General features: G+C 41.3%; 1 protein-coding gene across 3 annotated transcripts in view; it reads right to left on the bottom strand.

The window, feature by feature from the left end:
- Positions 1-4,151, bottom strand: part of RUNX1T1 (RUNX1 partner transcriptional co-repressor 1) — a 115,169-nt gene extending 111,018 nt beyond the window's left edge. For 2 of the 3 annotated variants that reach the window (XM_059485682.1, XM_059485691.1), the window contains exon 1: positions 3,677-4,151. Coding sequence is in view for 1 of the 3 variants with exons in the window: in XM_059485691.1 (XP_059341674.1) it covers positions 3,677-3,704 (28 nt within the window). In the remaining 2 variants the exon portion in view is untranslated. Of the gene's footprint in view, positions 1-2,032; positions 2,181-3,676 lie in introns of those variants that run through there. The other variant, XM_059485701.1, reaches the window with a different exon arrangement.
- Positions 4,152-24,137: the final 19,986 nt, after the last annotated feature.

The raw sequence follows: 24,137 nt of genomic DNA, 5'->3' as shown, positions 1-24,137 counted from the left end.
AGATTAAAACAATTTCTTTTCACATTTCTTCAGCCAAGCCATGAGAAATGACCCCTTCAGAACACCAAATACATGTTTTATTTCAGCTATTAAGTCTTCTTGATCTCTGCATGACAACTTAAGTTTCTACAGAACAAAGAACAAGACCTTCTCCTCCACCCCTCAATCTAAAAAGTCTGAAGCTCCTGCAATAGCAACATACTGATATCCTTATTCAATTAGCTAAAGATTTAACAGTAATGGACTGTGGCAAGTGGATTTGAAAGTTGAAAATGACAATTGCAAGCCCTTTCTCCCATCACCCCCAATGCAAACACTGCAGATGCCTATTTCACCCAAAGCGTCTGGCAGTGAGGAGTTTGCAGTCTGCACAGTACCTCAGTGAGGCGAGCTTCACATTCAACGCCTGTCGTCTGAAGTTCGTTTCAGAGAAGTGAGAAACAGGATTTGACAGGGAAGAATGTCCTGAACTGACTATCCACTGACCAGCACTGCAGGTGGAGCTATTTTTCTCCCCCATTATTCCAAAAACAATACTGCCAGTATAAAACTCCATGTGCACACAGGCATACATAGTGTTAAGCGTACACAGATGAGAGATACCGTGTGATGTTTTACTGGTCCATTATTTAGTCATGAAACAAGTTAAAGTTAAGGTGGTCAAAAATGGTAGAAGGCAGTGTTTTACTTAAAAAGATTTTGGAAACTATTTAAAAGCTCAAAGCCTTTGAAGAAAAACAACTTGTGCAGCAGTTGCCAGGAAGCAGTGACCTAACACTGCTGTCTGCATTCCATTACAAACAGAATGGTTCTTGTCTCCCTGCAGCAAGCTCACAGCTCAAGAACCCAGCCACTCACCCTTCTGCAAGCACAGGACAGAAAGAAGTCCTGCTATCATCTCTTGTACCCCTCGCCTGGCTCCAGCTTGCCAGAGGCATGAATGGATTCAATACTCTGTTGGATTTTTGGTGGAGTTTGGTGTTTTCTTGCACTGATACAGGATTGAGCTTCTCATGACAGCAAAGGAAAATGACTCATTAATTGAAAATAGTAGCGATTGTACTGGAAGTTCAGGTATGGTGAAACTGACCTTAAGAATGTTATCAATTATCAAACATAGTTATTTTAAGTTCCTAATTGAAAACCTTTACAGCAAATCTGCAGTGAATCTCACACCTAACAAAGCCTTTGCCAACTTCATATTTTCACACACTGTACAGTTATGAATGAGCCATACTCATGTCTTTTCCTATTATCTTCCTATTGAAGAGGGGCCACAGAAACACCTAGTGCTAAAACCAGAATGCATAAACAAGATGGGGTAACTTTTTTACCATTCAGCCGAGCTGAAGGAAATTCCCTGATCATATTGAATTTCCTAAGGAAATCAGCCCAGAATAAACTGAATGAGGTTTTCAGACTTCCCATGGAAAGGTCAAGCATCAGCTTTAACAACCATTAGAAACCAGTTTCAATCCTCTCTGCTATCCAGATTCACTAAGCCGTTAACAGAAAAGCTGAACAGAAAACCTGGACAATAGAATTCAGCTCTAAAAACATCTTTCACATCTTTCCTGAAACTGCAGTTAACAAAGTTGCGTATTTAAACTTTCTATTACATCTGTCAGGATGCAGAAACTGAGATGGAAATGTAAGGCTTCAAGGGTGTAGTTAAATAAATTATACTCACCCTTAGCCCTAACATATTGTGTTTACAAATACAATAATTATGTTCCTAGCTACATGTCCATGGAAGATATTTTCTAAGTCCTTCAAAAAGCATGCAAGCATTACTGTAAGTAGGAAATAAAACAGATTAGTAGAGCAAAAATGGGGAGGGGAAAAAAATCCTGCTTTGGTCAGCAACTCGGACCACCATCAGGGGATAAATCAATTTGCAGCAGCTGTGGACAGCCATTTAAGTCTGGGGCCTGAACAGATTAATTAGGAGAAGCGATGTTAAAAGTTAAAGGGGTCAGCGTTACATTAAGCACAGGAGTACTTGCTGGAGCAAACGCTTGGCTGTACATACCAAGACTCACAAGACATTCTTCTAGTTAGCCAGGGCTACGCCAGTAGCCAAGCGTTTGGCACTTGCTGCTTTCCCAGAGACAGCGGGCAGCTCCTGCGGGCTGATTTAAGAGGCACGTACCCGTTCTTGCCCAGCCCTTGCCGCGCCGTGCTGTGCCCTCACCGCGCTCAGCATTGCCCGCACAGGCGGGCGCGCAGCCCTGCACAGCGCACCTTGGGGCCGCCCTGGCAAGCGAAGGCAGGCGCTTCCCGCCCGCCTGCGATTGCCAGTGGAAAACTTGGGCAGCTCTTTCGGTCAGGCTTGCTGCCGCGGACTCAGCAGATCGCAGCCCGCTCCCGAGCTGTCTGCAGGGCGGGAGCTGCCGGCTCCCGGGCGTCACGGCCAGGCGGCTGCGAGAGACGGATCCTGTCCGTGCCGTGATTTAGGGCACGGCAGAGGCAGGAGGGGGTGGCGGGCAGAGCCTGCTATGGATCGGAAGATGGAGGGCTGCTTCCCCAAAGAAACCCGAGCGGCTCCGAGGCATCTGTTCCCAGAGCGGCGATGCCGGGGAGCCCCGGCTGCGGTCGGGCAGGGCGGTCCCGCCGCGCCCGGCTCCGGCTGCAACCTGGGGGGCAGGAGGGGGAGGCCGCTTCGACTCCCCGTACCCTCCTTCAAACTTATCAGTGAACTGAAGGAAGCAACATTTTAGCTCCTGGTTGGAGCAAGAAAGATTTAAGAGCTGCGTCCGATTAGTTACTTTCGGTTTCTCTCTAATATCTAAGGGAGCAGAGTACAAGAACGACAGCTAGTTCGCTATAAATTAACTCTGAAACGGAGTCACGAGTGATCCTGCTAGGGTGGCAAAATCTTTCCCTGCACTAAACCAAATTTCTCAACTTTGGCACTAACAAAAGGACTCGAACTCCGCAGAAGTCAAAGGCTTGTCTAAATGGCCAGGAATATGTTTTTCATCCTTCCAATCTCCCTTATCAATGGTCTGTTGCAAATGTATGGAATCGAACCCTTCAGCACAGCCAGAGGAGATGACACAGTTACATTGTATGGCAGTTTTGGAAATGCAATCCCTAACGTTATCCTGTCGTTTTAGGGAACAAGCTATTTGCATGGCCGCGGTACAGCTGAAGGAGACGTGCACCGCCTAAAATATTTCTTTCAAAATAGTCCGAAAATATGTTCTCAGTGCTGCACAAATCTATGATTGCAGTGAAACAACAAGCGAAACAAAACAATCCCTTCAGAAATATTACAGCTACTCCAACTCACATTGGCCAGCACTAGAGCCTGGAGAGAGAGGAGGCAGGAAAGAAAAAGGCATGTCCTAAATACAGACAGAAATCTGACGCTTTGTTATAATATATGCCAGGGAGGGTTATTTTCTGCCGAAACTGGGTTATTTGGTTTCTGAGCTTTTGAGCAGTATTCGGGGTGCTAGTTTGTAAGCCGGGGACAGAGCGTGTAAGGCTGCATGCAGCGCTAACCTGGCCCGGGCACAGCAGCAGCCCCGGTCCGCCTGGGTTAGTTACAGCCACGGGAGCCCCTCAGAGCCCGGGGAGCCCTGCGGGAGAGGAGAAAGGGAAAGAAAAGGGGCTCGGGCTCCCCCCGCCCCGGCGCGCCCTGCCCAGCCCTGCCCGCGCCCGTACTCACACTGCAGAGGACCGGAGATGCCCACCATTCGCCACGGGCTGCGAGCTGCAAATAAAAGTTCCCGTCCTGCTTGGGGGAGAGACGGCAGCCCAGGCTGCTGGAGGGGCGAGGGGGTGGGAAAGGGGAGAGCAGCGCCGCGCGGCTTCCCTTCCCAGTCCAGATGATCCACGTCCACAAAAGTCAAAACGAGCTGAGGAGAAACTCCAGCTGCTCTTCCCCCCCCCACCACCCTCTCTCGCTCTTTTTTTTTTTTTTTTTTAAAGGAGGATCAGCTCGAGAGAGACTACTGGTTCCACGGGAAAGGACAAGAACCAAAAATAAAGCAAAGTCTCCAAGTCGAGATAGTTAATGCCCAGGTCCTTCTCCTTGCTGCTGCTGCTGCCGCCGCCGCCGCCGCCGCCGCCTCAGACAAACGTGATGTGGAGCGCAGGGAGCGGCCGCTGTCAGTGGCGGGGTCTCTGCCTGTCCCCGAGCAGCCGACGCATAGCTGAGCCCGCGGCGAGCCCGAGCCGAGCCGGGGTGCGGTGCCGAGCGGTGCCGAGCCCGCCCGAGGCTGCGCCGCCGCTCCGCTGCGCCCGGCTCCGCTAGCAGGCAGCGAGCGAGGCAGGCAGCATACTGCCGGCAGCCGGGCCGGCCCCGCTACCCAGGTGCAGGGGGGGAGGGCTTAAAGCAGTGGGAGGTGATAGAGGTAGGAGACATCTGTGTCGTGAAGAGGTTAGTGGGGGTCAAGTATATGTTAACAATAGGCGAGCGTGGTCCCTCTCGGGCAGCCTGCCTACTCTTTCTTTCTTTCGCTCGCTTTTACTGGGTGGACATCTAACTTGCTCCCTAATGATGCCTCCCCGGCTTTAAGAGTCCAGACTGCCCTGCAGTAACCCAAGACAAACACTTTCTCTAGCCATCTGGAGAGCTCCTGGCTGCTCTGCCTGTGTCTCATCACTGTGTGAAGAGACAGCAGTGCTAGAAATCAAGCCACTCTTAGATCTACTCTCTAATCCCCTTCTGTTAGCTGATTTCCAGTCAGACTGTTTGCTTTTGCATTAGATAATAGCCTTAGAGAAAACAATTATCATTTTCTTTTTCCCTTTGTTTTTTCCTCTTTCTAAAGTACAGTATCGAGGAAGGCCTCCCTCTCTTATTTTAAAAGAAATTTATATTCTTTCATGGCTTGAAGAACCCAGATGCAATTTCACACTTTCCTGGAAGGGGATTCTGGATTCTTCTGAAAGAAGCGACATGATCACAACTGCAGTGAAAATTAATTACTATCATCTACAATTAATAGAAGCATGCCACCGTTTGACTTCGTGTTTCATTACATAATCATTTCGGTAGGCATCCATATATTTTCCGATTCATCAGTTATTCCCTTCTACGTGTTGCAGAGAATATTATTGTCAGTCATGCAATCTACAGCAAACTGGTATCTCTGGTATCATGTTGTCACTATATAAAGAAGGCGTCTCCACAAAAAAAAAAAAAAAAAAAAGAAAAAAACTTACATTTGCTTCAGAGTAAAAAAGTGCATGTTTTTTTTCAGATTACAGATAATGGATTGGAACTGTCAGAAATGCTGGAACATTTAGCTTCATTTTTTCCAATGTCAGATGTTAAGTAAAAGAGTGAGCATGGAATAGAACTTCTAATCAAGCTGCCTTCTTTATTCCTGTACATATACGTACACACACGCACGCACACACACATACACTATAGGCCTGATCTTGCAAATTTACAAATACTTAATTTTAAACACATAAATAGACCTATTGAATGCAAAGTAGCATTCTGTGTGTTTATTATAAAGGCATACACATTTCCAAAAGGAGGGAAGAAGCATTTTTATGTATATTTAGCTGCATATTTATAACAGTATTGCCTCTCTTGCTGGCTTTGAAATTTTGGTTGATTTTGAAAATATGTTTTTAATGTATTTTATTATCTGGACAAAGGTACCTTTTCTGCAAACATTTCAAGATATAGAGCTTTAATGAACTGGTCAGTATCTTGTAATACATGGTCAAATTTACATTGGAATAAATTCAGCTTTACAGATCATAAATCAGGACATGTTTTGGTCTACTGTGATTTCAATTTACAAAGATGGTGAGCAGCCACAAGTCTGGCATTGATTTCTAATTTAAAAACTATCTGTTTTACAGAGGTCTATTTCAAAGCCAAAATTATGGGAGAACCTTTTTTAAAGTACCTTCAGATATTTAAAAATAATCTAAAGATAGCAAATTTTACAAGCCTTCTTTTGTCTTCAGCAGATTAGAAACTTCAGTTTGAAAATCTTTGTGGCATGATACTTTCATTCCAATTGTTCTATGTGTAAGGTAAAAAAAAAAGAGGTTTGCCAGTGGTCTCAGATCATGTTTGATGAAGTGTCACAGACTGAACACTGACTCCTAATTCTCAGTTTACAGCTTTAAAAAAAACCCTACAATGTTTAGTGTGTACATTCACTCCTGAAGATCAATCAACTTTCTAGGCATTACTGTTCAAATTAGTGGACAAGCATCAGCTTAGATTTGGAAAGTCTGGAAAATCTAGTCTGAACTGTTAGCAATTTAATATCCATGAAGTTTATAGACTTCTGGGGTCTCATTTCCTAATGAGAAAAATACAGAAATCACCTATTAAACTCCCAGCCCTAGCTCATCTTATATGACATTTCCCACTGTTTCCAGTAAGGACAAAACCTTCTCAGATAATGGAGTGTAGTCGAGAGCGTTAAATGCCAACTACTTTATGGCGACTATATTTTTCTTAGACATGCTGGGAGAATTGACATGATTTCTAAATAACAAAAGATTGTAACCATTGAGTCTTATCATTATATTGCAAAGCTGATGATTGAAGCCTGGCTTATTGCAAACTTCTCTTATCCACACCTTTTTCTTTTCTCTATTTATTTCCCAGAGAAAGTAGACGTGGGTTTTGTGTGAAAAAGGAAAAATAAACACATTTTTCAGAAGATGAATTCATGTTTCAGGAAGGAAAAAAAAAATGCAGCCTCACAGTAGACCTCACAAAAACTTGGTAACTTTACACCCTGCAGATTTTTTCTGCAGACTGTAGATGCCATGTCTGATTTGACATATGAAGGATTTACACTGTGTATCACTGTGTGACATTGTGTGAGAGAAAGGCTGGTTAAAGTATAGTTGCACATGGAAGTCAGAAATATCCTGCTAGGCTGTCCAAATCTGACTATATTTTGATTGTACAGAGCCCGATCAAATGTTCAGAGCTGAAACATGGCTCAGTCTTTACTGTGAATAATTATACTATGGGCAGTCATCTGCACTGAAATTCTTGGAAGAGAACTTAAATATCAACTCACCTCATTGCTGTTTAAAAATAGAGACAAGTATGTCCCTCTTAATTGTCACTGCCTTGCAGCTCAGAGTGTTACATATTGTCACATGTTCCCATCCAGAGCTCATGCTCCTCAAACACTTTCCCAGTCAAACTGCAGACTTTAGGTCCATCCTTTGTTTGTTCAGGGATGTTTCTCTATAAACGTGTCTTCCACTTCCAAAAAGCTTGCTTTTACAATCCATGAAGTGCACAAGGATCTCGCTGTTTGCTTCTGCTGAAGCTGGATTAGGCCTTGGCATCCGGATCAGGGCTGTAGGTAGCTACCACAGCATTCACTGGAGAAGCTCTCATTTGGATGGAGTGATGCAGTAAATATTCATGTAAAACTAAACAGTCAGATAGAATGCTAAGCTGGATCATTGGCAGCTTTAACTCACAAACCTTTGCCTTAACCATATCTTTCCAATTTTCCCTCTAATTTGCAAGTATATTTTACATATTTGCGTGGGCTACACTTCATTTTCCCCTCGGTCTGTTTGCACACATTTTGTAGGTTGTGCACTGCAGAGGATTGCAGCGGGATGGAGTCTGCTGCAGGATTACACCAATGGTGTGTAGACTTTCTTCAGAAAATCATTTTCAGTTTATTTGGGAGTGTAGGCTAAATCCTGCTTTGACCCCTGCAGAGAAAAGGAGCGAAGACATAAAGAAGTGCTGTGTTGCAGAAATGCTGCCCCCTCTCCGGGGCTTGGCAAGGGCTGGGACAGGTGAGCCACAAGTTGCTGGGTGCGCTTTGCAGCTCCACGTGTGTGGAAAACGCACTCCAGGACTAGCACTTGATAACGTGAGCAGAAAATATGCATGAGCAGGATAGATCCCCACCCTTTAGTATGCAAAGCATGTCCACTAGGTGATGTACATGCTGCAAGAGCTGACATATTACCTGCCTTTCTTTCTGTGCACACTATTGTTTACCCTTTGGTAGCGAGGAAAATGTATTCTTTCCAAATTAAAAAAAAAAAAAAAAAAGACAGGCTATCTGCTTTCAGGAGGTTATAAACTCCATTGATATACATTTTGACATCTTTTCCTTCTCTAATGGGATAGATTTTAGCTCTGTTTCATGTATATTTATTCAGGATATTCCTTAATTAAATTGTATGCTAAGGATACTTTTGGGGTTCTTGTTTGCCTTTTGGCATCGTCAGGAGTCCTAAAACTGCTTTAATTTTGCAGCATTCTGAAGCACTTTGCTAAATAATATATGCACAGTGACAGAAAAAGGGGAGCTGGGTTATTTTGGAAAGATCACATAAACAAAAATAATATATTGGCAGTCATTTGTGGGAATGCCAGCTTTGTCACTCATTTTCAGTGAAATATGGCTTCCTATTAAAACCCAGATCTTTTCAAGAAAAAAATTCTGCGGGTTAAATAAAGCACACCAAGCAAAAAGAGAGAAAAAATTATTTGAAAAGTTTCTGTTTTGCAGAAGCAAACAGCTTATCTTGTCCGAATCCATTGTCTCTCCTTTGGTTATGCAAATAAATAGGTATTGAATATTCATCAAATTAATATTTAAATGTATTTTAAAATATAAAATATTTATCTTTAGTGCTGAAATATTTTTGTCTGTGCTGAAACTGAGAGAATAGATAGTGCTGAAATACTACAGACTTAGCATTTCTTCTATAACAAACACCAAAATGGAAATAACAAATTTGTTTTTCATCAAAGTCGAAGTGCAGGAAACATTTTGCTGTTGGGGTTCCTGGAAGCAATAAGTGCTGTATTAACTGCCACGCAGCACACACACACACACACACACTTGCACACAGGATCCCTCGCCTAACAAGGGGAAACCGTTGCCCTAACACACACACATACAGTTCCTTAACTTCCCACCTGCCAGGCAGCCACCTGCAATAAACAAGAGTGATCTAATATCAGACAGTAATAAAATCAGCAGCCATGAAGCTGTTTACCTAAACACCACTAGAAGTCCCTTGAAAGTTGAGCTGCTGGCTGAGGGACCCTTTCCTCCAAGGTGGAGAGGAGACCTCGTTTAGGACAACCTCTGAAGGCCAGCACGATCCCTTTTTAAATATACCTACAGTTTAACTAGAGACAGCGACCATCTGTAATGTACATAATGGTGCACAGCTACTATGAGGTAATGGATCCAAGGTGCATGATCTGTTCCAGGTTTCCTTTTGTGTATACATAGTCCCTCAGTGCTCCATCTCCTAAACAGTACAGTGACATTTTGTATATGGAAGGCTAACAACATAACTCTCTTATCTTTTTCACTGACATGTTGACAGTACATTATTCCACTTACATACATACTTAAATTGGGAATAAAACTGCATTTCCCTGCCAGCTGTAACTAACCAATATACCAATTGTGCTCCTGTATTGAAAATCTGTCTCGTTCAGATTTCATAAAGAGAGGTGAAGTCCTCTCTTGGTATATCAGATCTCCATGTCTCCAGCAGTAAATAAAAACAAACTGGTCTAAGCTGGGAACTCTATTAATATCATGACCTCAGTATGATGTAACTGAAACCGCATTTTCCACATCCCCCTAACCACTGTTTATATTTGCATCAAACTAAGTTAAACAAAGGTAGGATTTAAAACTACTGTCTTGAATAAAGAAAGTAAAATTCTCCTCTTGAAGATGACTTTTATTGTAGTGATTGCTTTAAAATCCATGTGTCTCCATAACCTGAGATACTCCTCACAGAAGTCCAGAAATACTCTACAAGCCACCTAGATATGTTGGTATTCTAGTTCCCTTTATATTGTATTTTGTCTGAACTCATATGTTTTAACTGTTCATATGTGAATCAAAAGCTTGCTCAAAAATAGTTCTTCCATGGCTGTGTTAGAATTCACAAGACAACAATTAAAAAATCAAGTACTAAGGAGGATGTAGTTCACCACTTAAGCTGAAAAATACATCTGAACATAAAGTAGATATCTTATTTTTAAAAGAAAGCCTAACAATCAAGTACCATAGTGAACGAAGATGGCATTTCAATGTTTCAAACTGCTGTGAAAAAAAACTCAGCTAGATAATTGAGTCTGATATTACTGCATTTGTTGGACTCTATTTAAAGCCTGGTTTATTTTTAGAAAGAAACTGACAAAATCTGGTTGTCTCAGGAATTGTTATTTGCAGATCAATAGCAACTTAAAATGTCTCATATGCACATCATTACAGGGAAGATGCTTTGATACATCAGTCACTTATTATTTTTCCTTTCAGACAAACTGGAAAAGTAGAAGTAATGAAAAAATTATGTCTTACAGAAGAGAGAAGTATTTTTTCTGGTTTCACTGGCAAAAGCCTTCTTTTTGAAAACTTTTAAAGATGCAAGTCAAGAGGACATAGGAAGTAAATAAACCATAACACAGAAATATCCAGAAAGAACAAAGCACAGTATGAGTCACGCTATTTATAGAAAAAAGAGGAAATAAACATAACACTTTTAACACTACACAGTGCAATGTGCAAAATTACATTTTAAAGGGAAAGTAGCAATGAGAATGTCTAAGAAAATCCACAACTTGTATAGTTAAAGAGCTAAATTCAGCCAGCTTAAGTTGAATTCTGGTGTATGCTCCATCAGTTTGCTGGAACTTTTCTTGAAATTAGGTGCTGCTGCATGTGTCAAAACCTCATGTGACGTGCCATAATAATTTATGGCCCGTCTGCAGAAACAACCTGATTCTGTCTCACTGAAATAACTGACATGTTTGGCCACTGATTTCTTAGGAAAGGAGTTGAACTAGAACACTCACAAACCTTATTACTAAAAATGCTGTTCTTTTCAAGTATGGGTTTTTTTAGCTCATTTTTTTTTTTCTTACATAATTACTTTCCTTTTAAGCATGGGCAAAAAAATAAAAATAAGTGTATTGTATTTGATAGTTGTGTCCTATATAACAGAAACCAGGTAAGTCAAATTTAGAAGGCATCTTGAAAATTTTCAAAACTAGAAACTGTCTGCAATACATAAACAATTTAAATATTGAAAGGAGTATTTTCCCTGATTTGACTTGTGTTTTTTTCTCTGCCAGCAGTGACACAGGTTATAAACTGTGTCTCTAAATCATCCAAGAAACCCAAGAAACTGTGACTTCAGAGCTGCCTTCACGACCTACAAGATGTGGTGCTGAAAAAGGTCCAGCTTACAGCAGCCCCAGCCACTTTCCAAGCATCTGGACAAAAAATAAGCCTTTTGAGAGGTGTCATGTCAGAAATAAGCATTTCTGATTAAATATCTTCATTTCTGATATCACTGTGGTGTCTGTGAGTTTGGGGAAGGGTTTGGCTCACTGTGAGAAGGTGAATAAGTATTTCCTTCATCTCACAGTGAGTAATTATTCAAACTTTACTTAATAAAAGCCAATTTCTCTTTGTAACATTTTTTGCCAGGAAGCTTTCTAGTTTTGTTTGTTTCTCTTCTCGTGTAGTTTTGAGGAAGCAGTGTACATCTCCCCAAGCCCCTCCTTTACTTTCTCAATCCATAAACAATCTTCTAGTGAAGTTTGCTACATGACAGCAAATTGCAGTTCCTGATGAATTGTAGGCTTCAGTGATTTCAACATGAAGCCAGTTTCTTTCTTTCCTATGACTTCTCTGAAATTGATTCCTTCAGATTTCCCATTTCAAAGCTAGAGATTTCTGTTTATTCAATTTAGCATTCTTCAACAAAATTATTTCCTTAGTGGTATGACTGTCCCTTGATCAGGATTTCAGGGGTCAGTAACATACAGTGAAAAAAACAGGAAGTCTAAAATACTTGCCCATTCAGATATATCAGAACAAGGTTTCCTAATGAGCTTGCATAAACTTTGGGATTTGTTCCAATCATTAAAGAAGAAATTTTGAGGATTCCTAGAGTTAACATCTGTTCATCTGAAGACCTTTAAGCAGAGCCATATAAAATGGCAGGTTTTCATCAGGTTGGTTGTTGTGTATTGGGGGTTATTCCACATCACAAAAGCTATTGAATTAGGCCTCACAGGCTTTTTATATCTCACAGACTATCTAGCTCACACACACACACACACACACACACATACACACACATACACATATATCACACATGCATATATAAATATATATATGTGTGTATGATATATATGATCATATATATGTATACAAACTTTTCAGTGTTTTACTTCTGTGTGGAATGAGTGAGAAGCAGGATAGCCACATATCTTAAAATCAAAAAAACTGAAAGAAAAAAAAAAAACAAAAACCCTCAAGCAACCAACCAGACATTTTTCTACTTCAGATACTGCTTTCGCTATTCTTTCCTAAAGTCTTCCTAAATGTTGCATATGAGATTTCTCTGATTTTTTTTTTTCCATAGGTATCATGAAACTTCTGATTTTATCCCCAAGGTTTTGGAACTAGTTACTTAGAACTCTTGTGTCTATATACTGCTCTTCAACTGAGTAAATATCAGGGTCGTTCATGTTTCTTTTGTAATAACTTCACTTCTAAAGGGCAAACAACAATTCTTAGAAAAAAGATACAGGAAACCTGAAGAGTTGTTAATTATGATCAAGTTGTCTTAGACTTTGTCTGTCTCTGCCTGCTGAAGCCATGGATGGTCACTGATAAATGCCTGAGCTAGCAGGGTTAAATCCCTGAAACCTGTGCAGCAATAGTGCAAAACCCATGTGTGGTTAGTTTCACCCATCTGGTTTCTGCAGTGATGCCAGTGCATCAAAAGGACACCAACTTACACTTTGGCTTTGGTGGCCACTTCTACTGACAAGAGTGATCGCCATAAGATTCCAGATGAGCTCAATGTGAACAGATTTTACAGCAGGGGAATTTGTCTGTATTTCAAATGTGTGAATGATCTCTACAGTCTAAAGAGCGCCCTAATAATAAAGTGGGAACCATGGAGCTGTCATTAGACATTTTCAAGACCAAGAACATGCTATATCATTCTTTTTGTGCCCATATGGTTGCCCAATATTCTCTCTCTATTGGATTGTGCTTGGTTTTGGCATCTGAAAGCTATCTGGAACAATAAGCTACAGGTTTCCAATCATGTCCATGTAATTGGAGTAGCACCACACCAAGACCATAGCTGCTGGCATCTGCTGAAACAGCTGTAGACTGAGAAATATCATAAAATGCCAGAACTGGGAATGTAGTCAATAGAGCCTTTAAACTCTCGAAAGCACACTCCTGTTCTTTATCCTGTTTATTTTCAGTGTCTGTTCTAAGCCGTTAATAAAAAAGATTGGCCTTTTAAATGAGAGTTTAAGTATGAATTTGCTTCAAATTTTATCATGTTGAAGAACCACATCAGTTCTGATATATTTTTATATGGTGGTATTTCAAATATAGTCTTTTTTTTTTTTTTTTCTACCTCCATTTTCCTTCATGTCTGTCACATATCCTGACTGCCATAGCCTGAATTTCCTGCTGGTTTAGTCCAGCAGCTTACATGACCTTCACAACTTGTGTTTACTTTAATGTTGCAATGTTTCTCAAGCTCCTGATAACTATTACTATAAATATATACTCCCTTTAGGGCTCATAGGAAGTCTTTTGGAATAATTCTGATATATCTGTGCTGCAAGTCATGATCAAAGCTGTGTTTCTGAATTATGTCACTGTTTCAGCACTGTCATGATGAAGTAGACCTTGTCAGAGTTTCTACCTGCATCTTGTAAGATTTTTGGCATATGGTTGATTGTGAATCAGATGTTCCTGCTGACAGGAAAAGAGTAATAAATGACATTTTAGGTCTACTTGTGTGGAATTTTCACCACAATTGATGTCAAAAAAGAAAGAGTTCAGGTTTGAGCTCTAATCTGTAGCTTACCCTAAAACTATTTCTTTTAAAATGTGGAAAATACAACTTTACACAATACTTGGCATGAGAAAAACATACACCACTTCAATTGGGTTAAACAACTTTCCCCTGAATTTGACAAATTTCACCAAAGTGAAATTTTCTCCTCTGTTCACTGTGCAAAACCTCTTTGAAAGATTTACCTATAGTGGCATTATTAGACATCATCATCAGAAAAGGATCTTTGCCAGGATAACTGCAGCAGGTGTTGATTCAGTATGTGGTATGTCTCCATCCAACGAGGCTTTTGACAACTACTGTGGGGGTCTTCAGTTTAGTCTTAGATATTTAGACTCATATAGAAAGAAAAATCAAACAAAAAAGCTAAGAGAGATTATTTCTTTTTCATTGTTCTTAATGAAGACATAAGGAATACTTTCCAGGTTGCTTCCACATTTCTCCTGGGCTAAGCTGTAAATAATTTCAAATTGCTCATATCCCAGACCTGTCTTACCTTTCTGCTGCTTAAAGCCAAAGAGTCCGACTGCAACTCTCAAGACCAGCCTGATCCCTCGTCACCAAAGCAAAGTGGAAACTACAGTCACTGTCCTCAGGGAAGTCAGGGCAAGGAAACCAAAACTGGGCTTGGCTTCTTTATATTTCATCTGCTTAGCTGTCCTCAGTTATTTTATACTGGTGACTGAGTTTTCTAATCCACAGTAAAGGTAAAGATAACTTAAAATAAGAAGGCACCTGAGAGCATTCAATCCTTCTGCACATTTGCATGTGAGAGCTGTCATCTTCCTTCATCTGTGTGGATACACTGTCACCTTGGGATCTCTGGTTTATCTATGTGCTGGTTCTTCCCATATCCTTGATGAGGAGTGATCAAGCCAGCCTTCCTTCCTTCCTTCCTTCCTTCCTTCCTTCCTTCCTTCCTTCCTTCCTTCCGACACTTCCTTCCGACACTTCCTTCCGACACTTCCTTCCGACACTTCCTTCCGACACTTCCGACACTTCCTTCCTTCCTTCCGACACTTCCTTCCTTCCTTCCTTCCTTCCTTCCTTCCTTCCTTCCTTCCTTCCTTCCGACACTTCCTTCCGACACTTCCTTCCGACACTTCCTTCCTTCCTTCCTTCCTTCCTTCCTTCCTTCCTTCCTTCCTTCCTTCCGACACTTCCTTCCGACACTTCCTTCCGACACTTCCTTCCGACACTTCCTTCCTTCCGACACTTCCTTCCGACACTTCCTTCCTTCCTTCCGACACGTCCTTCCGACACTTCCCTCCTTCCTTCCTTCCTTCCTTCCTTCCTTCCTTCCTTCCTTCCTTCCTTCCTTCCGACACTTCCTTCCTTCCGACACTTCCTTCCTTCCTTCCTTCCGACACTTCCTTCCTTCCGACACTTCCTTCCTTCCGACACTTCCTTCCTTCCTTCCTTCCTTCCTTCCTTCCTTCCTTCCTTCCGACACTTCCTTCCGACACTTCCTTCCGACACTTCCTTCCTTCCTTCCGACACTTCCTTCCGACACTTCCTTCCGACACTTCCTTCCTTCCGACACTTCCTTCCTTCCTTCTGACACTTCCTTCCGACGCTTCCTTCCTTCCTTCCTTCCTTCCTTCCTTCCTTCCTTCCTTCCTTCCTTCCTTCCTTCCTTCCTTCCGACACTTCCTTCCTTCCTTCCTTCCTTCCTTCCTTCCTTCCTTCCTTCCTTCCTTCCTTCCTTCCTTCCTTCCTTCCAACACTTCCGCCACTTCCTTCCTTCCTTCCTTCCTTCCTTCCTTCCTTCCTTCCTTCCTTCCTTCCTTCCTTCCTTCCTTCCTTCCGACACTTCCTTCCTTCCTTCCGACACTTCCTTCCTTCCTTCCGACACTTCCTTCCTTCCTTCCGACACTTCCTTCCGACACTTCCTTCCGACACTTCCTTCCTTCCGACACTTCCTTCCTTCCTTCTGACACTTCCTTCCGACACTTCCTTCCGACACTTCCTTCCGACGCTTCCTTCCTTCCTTCCTTCCTTCCTTCCTTCCTTCCTTCCTTCCTTCCTTCCTTCCTTCCTTCCGACACTTCCTTCCGACACTTCCTTCCGACACTTCCTTCCGACACTTCCTTCCTTCCTTCCGACACTTCCTTCCTTCCTTCCTTCCTTCCTTCCTTCCTTCCTTCCTTCCTTCCTTCCTTCCTTCCTTCCGACACTTCCTTCCTTCCTTCCTTCCTTCCTTCCTTCCTTCCTTCCTTCCTTCCTTCCGACACTTCCTTCCTTCCGACACTTCCTTCCTTCCTTCCGACACTTCCTTCCTTCCTTCCTTCCTTCCTTCCTTCCTTCCTTCCTTCCTTCCTTCCTTCCTTCCTTCCTTCCGACACTTCCTTCCGACACTTCCTTCCGACACTTCCTTCCGACACTTCCTTCCAACACTTCCTTCCTTCCTTCCGACACTTCCTTCCTTCCTTCCGCCACTACCTTCCGCCACTTCCTTCCGCCACTTCCTTCCGACACTTCCTTCCTTCCTTCCTTCCTTCCTTCCTTCCTTCCTTCCTTCCTTCCTTCCTTCCTTCCAACACTTCCGCCACTTCCGCCACTTCCACCACTTCCACCACTTCCTTCCGCCACTTCCTTCCGCCACTTCCTTCCGCCACTTCCTTCCGCCACTTCCTTCCTTCCTTCCTTCCTTCCTTCCTTCCTTCCTTCCGACACTTCCTTCCGACACTTCCTTCCGACACTTCCTTCCGACACTTCCTTCCTTCCTTCCGACACTTCCTTCCGACACTTCCTTCCTTCCTTCCTTCCTTCCTTCCTTCCTTCCTTCCTTCCTTCCTTCCTTCCGACACTTCCTTCCGACACTTCCTTCCGACACTTCCTTCCGACACTTCCTTCCAACACTTCCTTCCTTCCTTCCGACACTTCCTTCCTTCCTTCCGCCACTACCTTCCGCCACTTCCTTCCGACACTTCCTTCCTTCCTTCCTTCCTTCCTTCCTTCCTTCCTTCCTTCCTTCCTTCCTTCCTTCCTTCCTTCCTTCCTTCCTTCCTTCCTTCCAACACTTCCGCCACTTCCGCCACTTCCACCACTTCCACCACTTCCACCACTTCCTTCCGCCACTTCCTTCCGCCACTTCCTTCCGCCACTTCCTTCCGCCACTTCCTTCCTTCCTTCCTTCCGACACTTCCGCCACTTCCGTCACTTCCGCCACTTCCACCACTTCCACCACTGCCACCACTTCCACCACTTCCTTCCGCCACTTCCTTCCGCCACTTCCTTCCGCCACTTCCTTCCTTCTGCCACTTCCCTCCTTCCTTCCATCCCTCTCTTTCTCTCACAGATGCTTTCATTTTTCATGTTATTCTTGCTGTGCCACTTATCCTACATTTTTTTAAATTTACCTTGGCTTTTAACTGTAAGATTTCTGTGAGTCGTATTTGTCAGTTCTTTACAATTCTACATATCAGGCACTCTCTGATGTGTTCATTCTTGTTGGTATCAAAGCTGCAAGACTCTCTATATTCTTTTTGAATCTATTTAAAGACTTAAATCACATCAGAGTGTGCTTATCAGACATGTTAAGGGCAACATCTTAGCATTACCTTCCTTTAAAAAGACAAATGATTTATAAATAATTTCCACTTGACTTCACATTGGATAAATTGATGTGCTAACATGTACATCACCACTCTTCGTGTTCAAGTGTACTTCATCACTCCTTGCACTAAGTTTTCTGTATTATTAATTTCACACATGCCATTTGATTACATTCATGTCTGTAAATCCAAAGAGCACTGTATTTTGTTAAATAATTAATTTCTGATATGACATCATAAAACAGCACAAAAAGGAGAGAGTGCCACTCTGTTCCACAGGTGTAACTTCTAGATGCCAGTGGCTATGATGGGAACAAAGTTCAGTGTGCCATGATGGTATTTCTTTAAAAATCTATCATGTGGTTTACATTTCTTCCTATAATCATATTCATACTTCTGGCCTTGTGAATTAGGAAATGAAATTTGCTTCATTGTATTTGCAAGTGCTTCTCCATATTACCAAGCACTTATATTTCCCATGAGAATCAGTGTAACAGAAAATGAAAGATTTGGGAAAAGAGAAAAAGTATCTCTTGTCAGTCATCAAAATCATAGTTTTATTTTAAGCAGAAATATGAAATCAGTTTATTTGCCAACATATTGATTAGAGACTGTACTTGATTCTCAGTGTCGGGGTCATAGCGATTTCAGAACAAACCTATGTCCCAAAAACCTTAATTTCCTATATCAGCCAGGAATTCTCAGGAGTGACCCCACTGCTCTCATAGAAATGTTCTTCCAAAGCACACTCTGGTGTGAATCCACTCAGAGCAGGTGGGGCTTTTCAGCTCTGCAGTCCACAGTCAGATGGGATGAACCCAATGCCATTGCTGCCTCTGCTCTTTGGAGGATCCTGATCCTTGATAGGATTTACACCTTCATAGAGGCTCAAAAAGACCATCATTGCCGCCTTTGCTCTTCCCTGGTGAGACTCTTGGCTTTGTGGGCCCTCACTCCAGAAATTTTCATAAGGCCAAAATGGTGCCCTCAGTTCATCCAACAGTAATCTTGGTTCCCTGCTGAGGGCCAAACTTCAGTCCCCCAGCAAAGCCAACTTGTCATAGCCAGACCTACACCTCCCATGGCACTCACCATGCAGCAGCGCCTGCAGTCACACAGAAATAGGATGCTGATAGCAACATAGGATCAGTTGTGCATGTTGAAATACGACCCAATTATTAAAAAAATATTCATAGAAAGCAACAGTAAATGCATGTACAAAATTACAAGGAACAATGTCCACAGTGGGTCTTCTGGTTCTTCCCAGTAGAGGGAGTTGGGAGTTCCCTTCATTTCCCTTCATAGTTTCCTCTACTCGTGTTGTGTAAGTATGGAACTTAAAATTACAACAAGAGAGAAGAAAAGCTCTGTTGCCTCTTTTATTTCTGTACATATTTACTTCCTACACAGGGTGGGTCATTCTTCCAGACTAACTCAATGTTTTTCTTGGAAAACTGGTTTCACTATTTGGATATCATTATGCAACACCATAGGATGGTTATCTGTAGCAAAAATACCACAAATCATTTCAAAGGTTTCTCACACTATCAAATATACTATTTTTGAGTCGCGTGCTTTTTTCAACCACTCAGCAGAATTGGCAAGAATAATTTCTTTAAAAAGGAATCAAGAATAGATCTGGATTTATGGCAACTGTAGTCCTTGGTAAGAAAGAAAATGAGGGGAAATTATTCACATGCTTTCAGGTGAGAACGAAGTGTTTATGAAGGCACCATGTCATAAAGTGCATGATCACGGTATTTAACACTACAAATATTTTCTCAGATTCTCTAGTGATTATCATAGTTCTCTGCTCTTACCTAGTGATTTTCACCAGTGATCTTCATATTAGATAGAAAGATCCAAGTGAGAAAACAGCAGCACAGTGTGAACAAGAGCACAGCACCCAGAAGGTGACCGGCATGGGATCAGCCTTGGAGCAGAGCAGCGCTCTCAGCCCCGGGCAGCATAACTGGCCTCCACCCCATCCCCACCCAACAAATGCAGTCTAATGATAGCTCCCAAGGAAGATTCACGGAGGAGGAATCCAATTCTTCTCAGTGACTGAGTTTAACAGTCACAAGCTACCAGCTCTTCTTCCCAATGAAAGAAGATCTCAGCAATGTTGCATACCTTCTGTAACCCCCACGAAATCAAAACCTGCTCTGCACATGTGAGCAAGTTCATCACTGTAAGGAAAGGGCATCAACACAGACCATAAACCCAAAGGGATCACTGGCTGATAGGTAAAAGCACATTTTCTTTCAGATTGATCCTGTCCTACTGTAAAATTATCAACATTGGGAAACCTCTCCAAACCTCTTCATGAGCTTAGGAGCTGCAGCATCACAGAAATTAAAATAGTCTCATGCACCAGGCAGAAATGGTTTCTTTCCAGGGTATTAATCAGTCAGCCTTAAAGAATTTTTAAATGAACCTCTTATTAATTTGGGTTGTGGTAAATTTTAGAGTAATGCTAATTGCTTGATATTAAAAGCCAGGAAAAGTACAGTGGTCCACATTGCTAGGTTTGGGGTTTTTTCCCCCGAGAAAAAATACTATGACATCTTCTACTTTTATCAACTTCCTTTTGAAGTTTTTATTAACCTGGAACACAAAGGTGCATCGTAAAGTGCTCCATAGCTGTTAGTATAAAAGCATGTTGAATGTGGTCTGACACAAATACTGAAGCTTGTTACCATTAGAAGCCCCAGCTCCTTTGGCCCATAAAGGGAAACAGCAATATTCCTTAAAAGGGTGTTATCCCAACCTGTACTAGGCTCCATTATATACATAAAACATGGCAGCACAGACTCCTACTACTTTTTTGATTTTCCGCTTGGTATTTTATTCTCAGCAGCACTACACAAGCACAGAAGGGTAGTCTGGTCCTGACATGCAAAGTGGTAAGTACCTTTCTACTTTCCCAGATTAGCTTCTCCTGCTGCATTTGATGAGATTTGTCTCGGACTACTGATGGCCTGCCTTTAATTTCTCCTGCTTAATGTTTTTTGGCCTGTTAAACAGTTAGTATAGTACAAAGACAAGCACCAAAAAAAGTTTGCCAAACCACATTCCATACAAGTCCTACACGTTGCTCTGGTCAGGGTCTGGCAGGCTCAGAAAACAGGCAGAGCTTAGCAATAAGGGATTTTTTGGCTGCTTCAGCACATGCCTGCTCTGATAGTGGTGTGATAGTGCTTTTCTCTTCTGACATTCTCCAAGCAAGTCCAAGCCAGTCTAACCTTGCCAGTCAGTGCATAACCTGACACCTACTTTTGTGGCACCAAATTTTGTATCAATTTCAATTTGGGTTTCTCTGGCTTTTTCCTCTTGACTGCCACTGGTTTCTTGATAATGCATCTCTTTCCTTGATGTGTTTTCTTCCCTGCAGTTTCATTTCATGGCACTGTTTTGAAACAGATGCTCTGGCTACTTGCACAGTCAGTCCTGCCAGCTTCATGATTCTTCCTTGCTGTTTTTGACTGTAACCCTCAATTTACTAAGGCCTAATTGTAAGAGATAATGGGGAAAAAGACCAAGTAGGCAAAACATAAAATATAATTTAAGACTTTCAAGCTTGCATTTTCTGCAGTATATTTGATTTTTCAGTAATAAGAATTTCTGGTTCCATGCTTTTTATTCTGGATGTAATGAAAACATGTTCTTTATGTATCTTAGTTGAAACAAAATGAGCTCTCTAGTAAGACAGAACCTCTGGGAAGGGAATTGAAAAATAATCTTTTGATCCTCATCTTCCTCTTGCTGAAGTGTTTTATTTATTTCAGTAGGATCATCATGTTTGTTTAAAGATACATAAAGTAGTTTTAAAGGTATATAAACCTGTATTCAAAAAAAAAAAACCAAAACAGCTTGCTTGCTTTATGTATAAAATTTATACATAATATTAATATTGCTTCAATGAGGACTCTATAGTTAGGATCTCTGAGCACCCAGATCTTAATGAGGTATCACAGTATGTCGTGAGTATCTGATTTCAGGCTTCTAGTTTTGACATATCAATGTCAAATAATGTTAATTTTTAATTCACATGAAAATTTTCCATAAATACCACAGAAAAACAAGAAGTTATCTATGGCAATTTAATATTTGAAAGTCCTTGGATTTCAGTATTTGTTACTAAGGTTTATTTACTGTAAGATGCCAGGGCATTTGGATGTGAAATGAGATATGGTATCCTAGAAGTATAGCGGATTAACAAACTTTTAGCAAAAGCTCTCCACTTCATATTTTTCCTTCTGTGATTTCCCTCTGTCTTTTAAGGAGAAGAAATTAGCTCTCTACGCAACCTTTCAGCCAGTGACTCCCAGGAAAACAGCATGTTATGCCAGAGAACATCTTTACTCAACAGTTTTCATGGACTATTGGAATTTATGGTCCTTAATGTTAAAAGACTGTTCATTGAGTACAAGACAATTTTTTGGTCATAAGGCCACTCAGTGGTCATAAGGCCATTTCAAATTGAGCCGAAGCGTGCTTCTGTCAATTTAATATAGAGAACATGTACTTAACCTTGATGATTAGATATACCATTACCAAAAGTCACAAATGAAGTGATAAACCACATATTAATTACCCTGGAATTAGCTTTCATGACAATATGTGTGTTAATACAGCAAAGGTGGGAAAACTAGAGGGAGACAGACTTATTTTTTAAGTGGGAATTCCAAAGCTTGAGATAGGAAGAAGGCATGAATTGGTTCTATTGGTATTAAGCTATTGAAGTCCAAGTCAGAATATTGCTGGGAATGTTTGTTAAGACAAAATGGTTGATGTGGTGAAATGAAACCCAAGCACCCAAGTTCACATATTATTCAAAAATTCCTACACAAATACAAATTCTTAAAATTATGCTGTCTGATACGAAAAGTCCTGTGAAATAAGAAAATACATATATATTTGTGAAATATCATTTTTAACCCTCAGTATGTCAAACTCCTGTAGGTTTCATTAAGGTGGGTCCATTTTTCAGCAAGTCTAGAGAGATTTAAGACTGCAAGAGTTTCATGCTATAAGGTTATGTATGTTCTAATAATTCAAGTAAGATGGATAGTTAAGATAGGTTGGATGGTTTTGACCTCAAACTAAAAATGTTGTTCTTCTTTTCACTGAGCTTTGGATTTCATTCACAGCTGAAACTCATGGCAAAACTCCAGGATCCTACTTTGTGTTTTCTTGACCTTGGGCCTGTTGTGTTAATACGTCATGAGACAGAGCAGGTTAACCTCTCAGAGTCTTACATAATTTCATAATGGTAGCCAAATTATGATGAAGAGCATTACCACCCACCCATCTCAAAGTGAGATTAGAGAAGCCCTTTTTGGTGGCCAATGGAGGACAAAGCTGTATGCATGAGTAACAAATGAAAATTTTACACAAAGTCTTGGTGAATATAACCAATTGCAATGTTTTGCTTAACTTTACTGTAAAACACATATTCCTGTGAGAGGAAAAAAGCTTCTTCGGGGGGCAGACTACGGAATCGGCGGCAGTGCCTGAGCTACCCCCAAACATCATTGCCCTGCATCTCAGGTGGATTGGTTGATGGTAGGGCTACAAGCCAGACCGAAAAACTGCAAGCGAGCCTGGACAGTGCTGAATGCTTTACTATGAACAGGTTGGAGTTTGTCACATTTTTCATGCCATTGTGAGTCATTGCAATTTTAAAATGGACTATATTTTACTGTGAAATCTTAAACAATAGAAGATGTAAGGTTCAGTTATGTGCTTTCAGATTTGAGTTGTAAATGGCCTTTTATAACCACAGACACTATTTTGATAGAGTCTGTAAAACGTACATACAATATGAAATATGAAGAGAGGAAAACATAATGCCACACAATTGTAGTCTGCACTCTTCCTGAAATTTCAGCTTTTCACAGAACACCCACCATCAAACATCTAAAGATTTCTTTGGAGTCTCACAAAGGGTTAAGGCAGCTTGTTTGGCATTAGATATTTGTATAATGAGCTTTTACTGAAGTAATTAAAATTTGTTTATAATTAATACAGATGAATTGGTTTCTGCACAATAATAGTTAGGAGATTAACAAAGGCCACATTTTGGCAACAGGACTACATTCTTTTCCAAGTGCTGTGGGACTTTATCCAATGAATGTCTGTCCAATCCGGCTGATTCTTCAGAGATGCCATATGGCACTGCTATGCATTACAATTTTTTTTCTAAAAGGCAGCCATATGACATAACTGATCTTCAAAACGTTGTCAGAAGGCATTACCTAGGTAGGCTGCGAGCTGCTTTCCAAAAACTTAGCAAGCACAGGGGCTATTAATTATGAGCAAAAGAAATGTGCACACACACGCTGGAAAGTTGGCATCCTTTCCTCTCTAGTCACAGCTGAGCATCTCTTAAACTGCTCAAGCTAAGAAAGTGAAGATGGATTTATCTTTTTTTAACTTTGAACATCTTCTTCTAAAATTTTAATGCAGCAATTTCACAATCAACTTATCTCAGAAGTGTCAGCACATCTGACCCTCAATGCCCATGAACATCTTATTTTACTGGCAGCATGTGTTCTTATACTAACTCCACTGCTTTCACTAGCACATTTTCTTAGATCAAAAAATTGTTGCCTTTCCACACCCTCTCAAATCAAGATGATACACACTGTCCTTGAAGTCAGTCATATGATATAGATATAGATATTGATATAGATAGATGTAGATTCACCTGTTACTTGTTAC

This window comes from Ammospiza nelsoni, chromosome 1 (assembly GCF_027579445.1).
Source record: "Ammospiza nelsoni isolate bAmmNel1 chromosome 1, bAmmNel1.pri, whole genome shotgun sequence".
Taxonomy (NCBI): Eukaryota; Metazoa; Chordata; class Aves; order Passeriformes; family Passerellidae; genus Ammospiza; species Ammospiza nelsoni.
Note: the sequence above shows the minus strand (reverse complement) of the source record. Positions and strands in the feature narration are given on the sequence as shown.